Source organism: Pseudoliparis swirei, chromosome 14 (assembly GCF_029220125.1).
Source record: "Pseudoliparis swirei isolate HS2019 ecotype Mariana Trench chromosome 14, NWPU_hadal_v1, whole genome shotgun sequence".
NCBI classification, from domain to species: domain Eukaryota; kingdom Metazoa; phylum Chordata; class Actinopteri; order Perciformes; family Liparidae; genus Pseudoliparis; species Pseudoliparis swirei.
Genome location: NC_079401.1, coordinates 4,270,903 through 4,282,505, shown reverse-complemented (window position 1 = coordinate 4,282,505; position 11,603 = coordinate 4,270,903). Strand labels below are relative to the sequence as shown.

Sequence of the window (11,603 nt, the reverse complement as noted above, 5' to 3'; positions counted from 1 at the left end):
TGGTCTGAGGAAATATTAAAATTTTATGAGATAGGATTTTAGAGTTTTCTTAAGCTGTAAGCCATAATCAGCAATATTAAAAGAATAAAAGGCTTGCAATATTTCAGTTGATTTGTAATGAATCCAGAATGCATGACATTTTTGTTTTTTTAATTGCATTACAGAAAATAAAGAACTTCATCACAATATTCTAATTTTCTGAGACAGTCCTGTATATATAAAATGTTCCATACTGATCGATTGTGTGAGAGTGATCCAGTGAGACTTGTTGGATTCTCATCAGCACCGGTAAACTCCACTTGCTGCAGAGTTGATGTAGCGACACGCATGCAGAGCTCTCTCTCTCTCTCTCTCTCTCTCTCTCTCTCTCTCTCTCTCTCTCTCTCTCTCTCTCTCTCGGCGGCCTGCAGCCTCCCAATGTGTCCGGCGAGGGGGATTTGTCCGGCGCTCTAATCAATCACTGACAGATTACCTCCAAAGCCACTTCCACAGCCATTAAAGCAGGACAAATGCAGAATTGCAACTGAACAAGTTGGGAGTTTTTAAGCCAACACCAGGACTTCCTGGTTATTTGTCAAAGTCACCGCCGCTGAGCCGCATGAGTGGCCGCGCGAGTGTGTGTGTGTGTGTGTGTGTGTGTGTGTGGGGAGACTGAGGGAGAGAGCGAGAGACAGTAACTGAGTGAGTGAGTTATTGTTAGTGTGTGTGTTTTATGCTCTCAGGCGTGCGTGTGTGTGCGTGTGTGTGTGCGTGTACACACACACACACGCCGGCAGCGTCGCTCTCGGCCCACTGAAGCTTATAGTAAATCACATTCCCCTTTATTGCCAAATTTAGCAGCTTATGCTCAATAGGCTCAAATCTGCGCCGCGTCCCATCAGGGCGTCAGCCCGGGCTTCGTAAAAGTGGGTTGGCCACACACACATACACACACACACACACGCACACACACCTACACACACACGGCTCACCCTCTCTTCTATTTTCCTACGTTTACCTCTTCTTTATCTCGGGCGGCTGAGAAACACTATCTGGGCTTTTCTAATCTGCCGTTCTCCTCCCTCTGGATTTCCCGCTCTGAGACTCCCCGCCATTGTAAGCCCCCCCCCCCCCCCCCCCCGTTCACTCGGGCTTTGTTTATGCCGGGGCATATTTGATAGAAGACACTAAGAAATTGGATATCATCATTTATAACCGCCTGTATCACCAAGGGAACATAATCTCTCTCTAAATGCACAGTTTATTGAGAATGGACTTTTCTTTCTCTTCGTTTTTATCCTATCAGCTTTTTCTTCCTCATCCAAATTGATTTCGACGCCGTTACGTCGGCGCCGACGCGGCCCGGGTTAAGTGCCGATAATTATTTGGGGGAGATGAATCAAAATATGAAACGCGCCTGTCGGAGGGGGCTTCAAAGCGGCGAGGGCTCGCGTTGCATGCTCCTCTCGTGTGGCGGATCTGGAGGTTTGATTGGTGGCGTTCAGCGGGGCCTTTGATTGGCCGCTGATTGTGAATTAAATCATAAATAAAAAGCCTTTGTTTCGGCCCCGCGTTGAAGAGTGTATCAATTATAGCGGTGATTTAATACATAACGCATGAGGAACGGCTCTTTCATTCAGTGTGTGTGTGGAGGGGAAGTTGAAATTTAGCTGGTCATGTGACTACGACTCACACACACACACATACACACACACACACACACACACACACACATGATCCCGAAGAGGGAAGGGAGAAAAAACACATACACACCATACCGGAGGAGGCGGGATTGTATTTGTAGGTGTGTGTGTGTGTGTGTATTCTTCTGTGCATTTCTGCTTGTGTGTGTGCCGATGTGGAGAGTGTGCTCCTCCTCCTCCACCAAACCAACACCCCCACCCCCACCCCGCCCACACACACACACATACACACACACACTCCCATTCAATTAAGAGCTTAAGCTCATTAGTGGCAGACTTACATCATTACCTCTCCAATGGCTAATGAGTTAAAAATCTATTTAGATTTATGTCGCCGTTAAATCCCCCCCACCACACACACACACACACACACACACACACACACTGTTTGTCACAAATCAGAAAATATGTCACACACACATTGAATGTGGGATTAGCCACATCAACGCTGCATATTCAACACACTTGAGTTCTCCCTCCGGTGTGTGAACGGACTAATAAACCTTCCCTCTCTTACACGTTAAAAGACGATAATAATTTAAGGTTCGGTCTAACGACGAAACAATAATTAACACCGCGTAACAAATAAAAGAGAGTTTATTTACACGGCGATTAGTGGACTTTTAAATCCCATTTTCCGTCCTGCTAACGGAACCTTGATGTGCGCGGCGGGCGTGACACGCGGTAATGAAATTGACGGAATTGCAAGAAAGGACAATTAATTACAGGTGGTGGTGGCGGGGGTGAGGGTGGTGGTGGGGGTTGTGGTGGGGGTGGTGAGGGTGGTGGTGGAGGCAAACAACCCTCCCTTCTACGCATTGCGCTCCCTGGTTCCACCGGTTGACCCTCAAGATGTGTGTGTGTACATGTGTGTGTGTGTTTGTGACTTTATTTCCAACCTTTTATTAACCCCTTAAAATTTCATTTGACCAGATTAAGGGGTATTTTGTGTGTGTTGAGGAACAATGGGCTGGTGGTCTTTGATGTCTTGTTTAAGGATCTGCCCCCCCCCCCCCCCCCCCCCGCTGACGCTTTGATAACTGGCTAACTGGGACATTTTCATTCTAATTAGGGATTCCCGATTGCTAATTCCATATTGCTGCTATAATTATCACGGGGAGGAGGCGCGGTCATATTTCGGGCAGATTAGGAGGCGTGGCGCCCAGCCCTCCCGTACACTTCAGTGGGTTCCCAAACTGCAGCCTGGGGGCTTCCAGGGGGCCTCTTATGAGCTATATGGGGCCGTTGTCCCACTCTGGGGGCTCTTAGAGGCGAGGGCATGTCATCACCGCCCGCACGGCGTCTTAATAAACCCGTTAGCATCTTGATAGCATAAAGCAACACATGCACCGGCGCCAGCTTGAGATGATTATAAATAAATAAACTGCAGATGCTTTTAAAGAAGAAGAAAAAAAGAGTCTCCTTTTCTGTGTTAATAATTGTGCAGCAGGGCACTGGCTCCTTTAGCCTTTTGGCTTCCAAACACTTTCCGGCTCGTCTTTCGCACCATTTGGACTCCCCTTCTTCACCACTCTGCCACACAAACTGGACGCCCATAATAACCGTATGGGCAGTAATTGGATTTTTGTTCTTCTTCTTCTTTTTCTCCCCCCTCCTTCACCACCACCACCCCTCCTCTTTACCTCGTCGCACGCATGCGCACTGGGGAGCGTACTGGTCAGTGTAAGAAGCAGCTGTTGGAAGCTGGTGAAATTCCAACATGGCAGTGGCTGTGGTCAGTGCTTGCTGCGTTCACTTGGGATGGTTTCTGCTCGCGCGCAACCTGGCTTAACCCTCGGCTAAAAAACAACAACAACAACAACAACAACAAAAACAAAACGTTCATCATCAGCAGCATACCCTTCCACGGGATCGATGCGACCCTAACACCCTCCCACACCACCACCACCAACCCCACGCGAGAGGTCGACCTGTCGCTACACCAGCAGGTAAGGAGCGCTGCGGTTCTCCGGGATCCGCTCGCGTCCGCTGCCGGACACGAGCGGTCAGAGCGGGCTGCCGAGGAGAGGAGACGACCGCTGCAGCCCCCGCAGTGTGCACGTCCACCCTCGGAATCACGCGCGCGCGCGCGTTGTCGTTTGAAACAAGTTGCCCGAATTTGCGCACGACACCTGCGCGTGGAAATAGCGGTTGATTTCACAAGCGCCGCGGTGGAAAATAAATAATAATAATTAGCGAAACCCGCACTAACAGACTCGCGCTGTGTTCACGTGTGGACGGCTGTGCGGCACTCGTTTAAAAAAAAAAGTACAAATTAATTAATAATAAAAAAAAAAGAGTCAACTTGAAGAGAGCGGACACCGGAAGCCGCGGACACCGGAAGCCGCCGCGTCCGCCCGTTAGGAGACATTTCAGGGCGTTATCGGCGGTTTGAACTCTAAACAAGCACCGAGAGATTTGTTCTTTTTCTCTGTCTCTCTCCCTCCCTCTCTCTCTCCCTCCCTCCCTCCCTCTCTCTCCCTCTCTCCTCCCTCCTGTCATCCCGGGCTCCACTTTCTAATGAGATGCATGTGGGTTAGACACCTCTCTCCTCCATTGAGTGTCTCACGGCTGCGAGTCCGAGCAGCGCCGCCGGAAACCGACAAGAAATAGAAACATTATCTCCCCCAAAAAATCGAGAAAAAAAAGAAAAGTGTCAGTCATGTTTCTGTTTCTTGGTTGAAGGGGATTTTTCTTTTTTTTTTGTTCTTCTCAAATTTTAATTCCAATGCTCTCATCTCCTCTTCCTCTCCCTCTTCCTCTCACCGTTCCAGCACGAGATGATCAGCAGCGGCAGCGTCTATGGTAGGTGGATTTTACACTACACCTTTCATTATTATAATTATTACTGTGATTAATATTATTATTATTAATGTATTAAAAGGTGCACAGATGAGATCCACTAGCTGGGGACTTCAGTGTATTTAAAACAAATACATGTATTTATATATCGTGTGTGTGCGTGTGTATTCATACTGTCAGCTTTATTAAAACAAATAATATATTTATTTTCATAGGATAAATCTCCAAAATTAATCTACCTGGGCTACATATAAATTTCACATGGCTTCATGTTACATTAATAATCTATAATTCTCAAACTATTCATTTTTTTATTGATAATCTAACTTGCGCAAGAGCCAAACGGACATGCGGCAGGACTCATATTTTTCGACACTCACGCGTACACAACTCGTGTGAGATTTCTTTTGACTTCTGAACACCAAAAGCGTGCTCATTATGGGATGGCACGTCGTCGACGTGAGCCGCAGGCCTCGAAGTCATATTTATAATCGGTGTCGCCCTTTATTCTGCTTGTTTCATGTCTCCTCACTTACTTTATTTGCTGCCTGATTATTATTGACGACACAAAATGCTTTCTTCCTGTCAGGCCGAGCTTCCACGATTCCACATTCTTGGTTTTTGTAGCCGTTATTAGTGAGAATTCAACCTTTCACCTTTGAACTCTCTCTCTCTTTCTCTCTCTCTCTCTCACATACACACACACACACAGTTTCTGGCTCCACGTCATGTGCTGTTTCCTCCTGCTGATGCGTGTGTGTGTGTGTGTGTGTGTGTGTGTTTGTGTGTGTGTCCACACTGTCAAACTTTCCCTTTAATGAGAAAACAAATGCCTCTATTCGGACTTCAGGTGTTGCACAACACACACACACACACACTCCGCAGCCACATTGCCGCATCTCTCTCATAAATGGCTGACTTTTGATTGGACGTGATTCTTTATGGGAGGAATTCATTTGTTTTCCGCGGCTGTCGATCTGGAGGAGCATCTGGGGGAGCGATGCGGTGCACGGGTTTAGAAATGTGTGTGTGTTTGTGAGCTGAGAACAGCCCAGGCGTGCAGGTTGTGTGTGTGTGTGTGTGTGTGTTGTAATGTAAATAACGTCGCTACTCAGCGGCCTCTTTATTCCTCTAAGTCGTATTTGTTTGCTTACAGTCTCCCGGCTTAAGATCCGTCCTCCTCTGCATCCGCCGGTCGCGGTGACAGCGGCAATAATCCCCCTCATTATACACACACAACGTATCGCCAACCCCCCCACGATACACCTAATAGGGACGGAGAGATGATAGGAATGGAGAGAAAGTGCTCTACAAACAGGCAACCCTTTGCTCTGCCTTTATTTATCTAATAGTGTGTGTGTGTGTGTGTGTGTATGTGTCCCCAAATGAACAGAGAGCCGAGGGTGGCCGAGCGACTCCCTCCAGTGGGACCTGCGTAAATAAATTATCCTGACACTTCTTATCAAGTCTGTAATGTTTACTATTGGGGGGGGGGGGTATTATGATATTTTATTTGTATATTTATTTTACACGCACACACACACACACACACACACAGAGAGAGCGATGTGTCGGCGTCCGCCGGGTCTCTCCTGTCTACACGATCCTGACAAAGGGGCCGTCCTCAGCAAACAAAGGGGTTGTCATCTTTCAGCAAATATGTTAAGTGTTATCTTTTGTGCCAAAGCCGGAGCCCGGGACCCCCGTGGGAGCCCCCCCCCCTCTCCCCCCCGCACATGCAAATAGAACAAGTCCCTCTCGGACCCGTCCATCTGTTTCTCTCTCTCTTCCATCCATCCCCCCCCCCTGCTTCTTCTCCTCCACGTTTGCTCGACAGCGTCAGCCCGTCTTGTCTCCTCGCTCCCTCATCCACTTCACTCTTTGTCCACTTAAGTCCCCTCCTCTCTCTCTCTCTCTCTCTCTCTCGCTCCCTCCGTCCCAGAAGGCAGCGCTGCCGGAGTCATAGTCAAGAGTGGACGTCCTCAAATCTCCCCCCCCCCTCTCCTGCATGTGTGTGTGGTGGTGGTGGTGGTGGGGGGGGGGGGGGGGTAATGTTGCAATGACTGACAGTTGTCGGTCCGTGGATTATTTTATTTTCCCCAACGCTCTCTCGCAAATTCCACTCATTCTGCACTCTGCGTCGTCCTCCCAGTGCCGACTGGTTATTATCCAGTCAAAATCTGATGGGTGCACTTTGGGGTGGTGGTGGGGGGGGGGGGGTCCACACCACAGTCTTCACTCCGCGGTGGAGTGATACTTCCAGCTTCACCGCCGCGGACACTCGCTGGAAGCCGCGATCCCAAAGCGGATGCTTCTTCGTGGTAACGGGTCAACGGCGAGAAGTTCCTCTTGAAGTTTCACGCGTTGTCACGGCGACCGAAGTCAACGCTCAACGAGTTGCTGTCCAGCTAACAGACGAATAGCAGAACAGCCGGGAAGCTTTCGAGCAGCCGAAACCGACTCTTTCTTTCCGGGAGACACTCGGCTAAATTCATGTCCATGTTAATTCCAGCATGAAGAGCATCGTCTCGCTCTCTCTGAACTCCGAGTCCACCCACCCGGAATGTTTGAAGTTCCTCCGGTTTACGTAACGTGTCTTTTTTTCATCGGTTTTAATCAAATCAAAGCTGCAGATTTTTTTGTAAACTTTTTTTCCTCCCTCCCCTCTCTTACCTTCTTTGCAATCCGGCGGCCCCCCTCTTCTGAATGTTAAGCAGACCCCCGCTCACCTCCTTTTACTCTTTACCGGCAATCTCCACCGCCCATTGGCCCGGATTCACCGGCAGATATTAAAACATTCGGCGTGTGCGGAAGCGTTAAATATGCTAAGGACATATATATGAAAAGAAAAGAAGTAAAAACCGGGCGGGAAAAAATTTCCTCCGTCGCCACGGCGGCGTGCGGCTCATCCTGTACATTGTGCCGTCAAATGAGACGGCGCCGTCTCTAATTAGGTTACTGCCGTGGAAGTCTTAAGTTAAATTGTGCATTAATATGCGGAGGAGCTCGCCGCTCGTTTGGCGAGAGCCTTTAAAAAAAAAAAAATACTAAAAAAATCTCCACAAGGGCCAAAGAAAAATGACAGCCAGGAGCAGAGGAAGGATCTGACTGTAATCTCTGGGCCGGCGCTGCTGGATTTTCTATTTTTTGTGTGGTCTGGACTCGATCCTGACCGTATGACCCCCCCCCCCCCCCCCGCAGCTCAGCTTGAACGTCTTGATTAGCGAGGCGCGAATAAGTCGGACACTTTTTTTCTCTGCGAGGCGGAAAAAGGTGTGCGTGAGCGTTAATGAACAATGGCTCGTCGGGGGCGAGGAAGAGCGGTCGTGTGTGTGTGTGTGTGTGTGTGTGTGTGTGTGTGTGTGTGTGTGTGTGTGTGTCGAGGCTTGGCAGGCTGCCAGGCGACGGACACAAAGGATGTTGAGTGGCTGGGCGTGTGGCACAGCATCACTGAGCCGCCTGCGGCCTCCGGGAGAGGCGGACAACAAACGGCTGTTGCTACGTAGCTTTCGCCGCGGCGGGCAGATTACAGGCGCTGTGGATTAGCCGCTTCTGCCTTTGGTCCGGCGATAACGGAAAAAAACCCCAATGAAAACTCCACGAAGCCCGAGACGACGTCTCCGGTGACGTGAAGAAGCCGACGCTCCCCTCGGCGTCGCTGACGTTTACAGCTCCGGGTTTAAACGGCGCCGCGGGGTTCAGGGTGCGGCGCCGTGTTCGGTTGTCCCGAACCCCAGAGGCCTTGAGGTCACGTTCGTTAAAAAGCAGCGGACGTTAATAATTTCGCTCGCGCGGTTGAATAAAAAAGCCTCTCCCCCAACAAACAAAAAAAAAACTCCGTTACCCGGAGTCCACGGATGTAAAGACGTCTCGTTTCTTCTGGAAACACGAAGAGTTCGGCGATCGCATTAAGCAAAGAATAGCAACAACCCCCAGCACACCCACTCCCTCTCCCCCCATTAGAGAGAGAACTTTTTGGTATTTGTGGCATAAGAAAAAAAGTCTTTATAAAAACTGCATTAAAATGGGTTTGCGAAGCCGGCCGAGCGGAGGGAGTTGTCGGTGTGCTTCCCTGTGATCATGTGTGTGTGTGTGTGTGTGTGTGTGTGCATGCTTGTAACTGTGTGTGTACGCGGGCCAACTACCCCCCCCCCCCCCCCCACTGTAAGCGGGCGAGAGCATTAGGTTGTTGCTTGTCCAGCTCCAGGATGGACACATGTGGCAGAGAGCTAATGATAGCATGCAGCGTATAATGAGAGCCTCCTCTTCCTCGCGTCATGCATTAACCATACGAGAGGAAGAGGAGGCGCGCATGCTATTGACTTTTGAGTGGGTGTCTGCTCGTCCGCGGTCGGTTTTGTTTCGCACTCAGAGGTCAGCGTGGCTGCAAGCGCCGCACATTTATAACAAGTCTGGTTTTTTTCTTCTTTTTCTCGTCGTCGTTGTTGTTGTTGTGAAATTGTTAAAACGAGAGCGAGAACCTCTTCCCCCGTCCGCACCTTCGCGGAGCTGCCGTGAGACAGTCGTGAATTGATTTCGGGAGCGTTGCGACGTGACGCTTAACAAGCCAAATGGGTTCGGTGTGCCGGGGTTAGTCCGCGCGTTCGGGAGATTATTGCGCTAATGTATTCCACACATCGTAATCCACGGGCCGCCGCGGCGTGGAGGAGGCGTTGGCAGCGCTCCATCTTCATGCCCGGGAACATATATTTATCCTCTTCACTACACAAGCCCTCTAGGCTGCTCAGATCCTCCCAGGGGGTCCCGATGACATGCTCGCTAATGTGTGCTTTGGAAACCGAGTGCTATTGTATCCCCTAAATCTCACAAAGCGCCGTGTGATCTGCCCGTTGTCGTTAAATCGCTTTGCTTGTGCCAAGTCCTCCCGCATCTCGCAGAGGATTAATGCTTTGGAGGGTTTCGGGACGGCTTCGAGTTCCTCTTTTGTTGATTTCAGGGGGGGGGGTGGAGTGCCAAGACCGCTGCGTGGAATATTGTTTTGAGCACGAGGGGGGGGGGGGGGGGGCACTGCCAAGCGACTCCATTGAGCGCCCGTGAATGGGCCATTCATATTTTTCGGAGAATCACCCAGATGCCATATTGTTGGCTCAACGACGCTAAATATGCTCCAACAAGGATGGGATTGTCGCCCGGGGTCTTGAATTGTGCGAGTGTGGAAAAGGACGTTGGGAAATTAGGGGGCGGGGGTGGGGGGGGTGGACAGTAGAGACCAATGTGACATGATAGTGTTGCTGCTCTGCTGGGAACGGCCTCCGTTATCTGTGAAGGATGCTGGTCCAATACAAGTTAAATAAATGTAAAAGTTTAAACCTGTACATTAATAATGTATTTATTATATATATTTATTAATAATATTAATTTATTATTAATTTATTTATATTTATTTATAAATAAATACATTAATATATATATATATATATTAACAAATACATACATTATGTGTGTTAATGTACAGGTTAAAAGTTTTACATTTATTTAAGTTGTATTGGTTTCATATAAATATATATATATATATATAAACTCTTCATTATATGGTTTATTTCAATACTCTTATAAATGCTTTCAGCTACATTATGGTGTTATAAATGTTATTGTTATGGTGGCATATAAACTGCTTATAAAAACGTAATAGTGGCTGTTAAAGTGACGTGTAAACCAATATTGAATGAATTTCTCCATAAACGGCCTCAAATTGTACTTTTACGCCTCCGCTATGACTAATTCTGAATATGAATGATTTAAAAATATGATCAAAATGACATTTGGAAACTCTGTTAAATAGTAACCTCACAGCCTTTAAAAGGTTACAGTCCTGACGGCAGATGGGGAGGAAAAAGGTTCAACGTCTCACTTTTGTCCGAGCCGTTCTGACGAAGCGCTGCGTGGACCTCGGTGGGATCGGATCCCAGACCGCCCTGGACCCAGGACCCCTCGTCAGAGCACCGCAGACGGGACTTAGCAAAATGTCTCTGATGTCATGCATGCACTGAGTATTAATCACGGCCGGATCTGCGCCTGAGAGGCTGATCAGATTTATTGTTTGGCTGCGCGGGACAGTAATGGGTGTTTAATTACTCAATAAAAGCCCTTTTATAGATCCCCGGGCCTCCTGTGTGTTGAGCAAATGGTATCGATCCGTCTCCGGGCTGCAACATGATCGCCTGTGAAGGAGAATTAGAGCCGCTAGCCTGCTAGCGCTCTCTCATTCATTAGCCGCATTAGCCAGAGGGTGGTTAAGACAGAGCGTCGTGGTTAATACCAGTCTCAGAGGTTGTTTTGTGTGTGTGTGTGTGTGTGTGTGTGTCCGCCTTGTGTTGTAAAGCTCGGCGCAGCTCATTTACACAATTATGGATTAGATGGGCAACGACGAGCATCGACCGGTGAGCAAAGTGCTTCAATAACAATCTCCAGGAGAGTCGTTTTATATATTCTTTTAAACATTTCCCTCCTGCCACACAGTGAGATACACCGGACTCGATTTGACAACGCCCTGAGCCGCGCCGCTACGCCTTTAATCCCACCTCTTCCCCACCTCCTAATCTGTAATCTGACGGCTCTCCTCCGAGGCCTAATTCTGGATCCCCGTCCTCCTGCAGTCAGGAGAGCGACTCTGGAGGAGGGAAAGCTGAGCGATAAGGACAGCGGGTCTCACTGTAGGTCCCCGTGGGTCTCTGTGGGTCTCTGTGGGTCTCTGTGGGTCTCTGTGGGTCTCTAGGGGTCTATGTGGGTCTCTGTGGGTCCCTGTGGGTCTCTGTGGTCTCTGTGGTGTGGGTCTCTGTAGGTCCCCGTGGGTCTCTGTGGGTCTCTGTGGGTCTCTGTGGGTCTCTGTGGGTCTCTGTTGGTCTCTGTGGGTCTCTGTGGGTCTCTGTTGGTCTCTGTTGGTCTCTGTGGGTCTCTGTTGGTCTCTGTGGATCTCTGTGGGTCTCTGTGGGTCTCTGTTGGTCTCTGTGGGTCTCTGTTGGTCTCTGTGGGTCTCTGTGGGTCTCTGTTGGTCTCTGTGGGTCTCTGTTGGTCTCTGTGGGTCTCTGTGGGTCTCTGTTGGTCTCTGTGGGTCTCTGTGGGTCTCTGTGGGTCTCTGTGGGTCTCTGTGGGTCTCTG

At 49.1% G+C, this 11,603-nt stretch overlaps 1 protein-coding gene across 2 annotated transcripts in view; it reads left to right on the top strand.

The window, feature by feature from the left end:
* Positions 1-11,603, top strand: part of LOC130204729 (fidgetin-like) — a 69,726-nt gene that overhangs the window by 35,257 nt on the left and 22,866 nt on the right. The window contains exons 1-2 of one of the 2 annotated variants that reach the window (XM_056431674.1): positions 3,593-3,631; positions 4,457-4,487. In XM_056431674.1, coding sequence (XP_056287649.1) covers positions 4,463-4,487 — 25 coding nt within the window. In that variant the 5' untranslated portion in view covers positions 3,593-3,631; positions 4,457-4,462. Of the gene's footprint in view, positions 1-3,592; positions 3,632-4,456; positions 4,488-11,603 lie in introns of those variants that run through there. The other variant, XM_056431676.1, reaches the window with a different exon arrangement.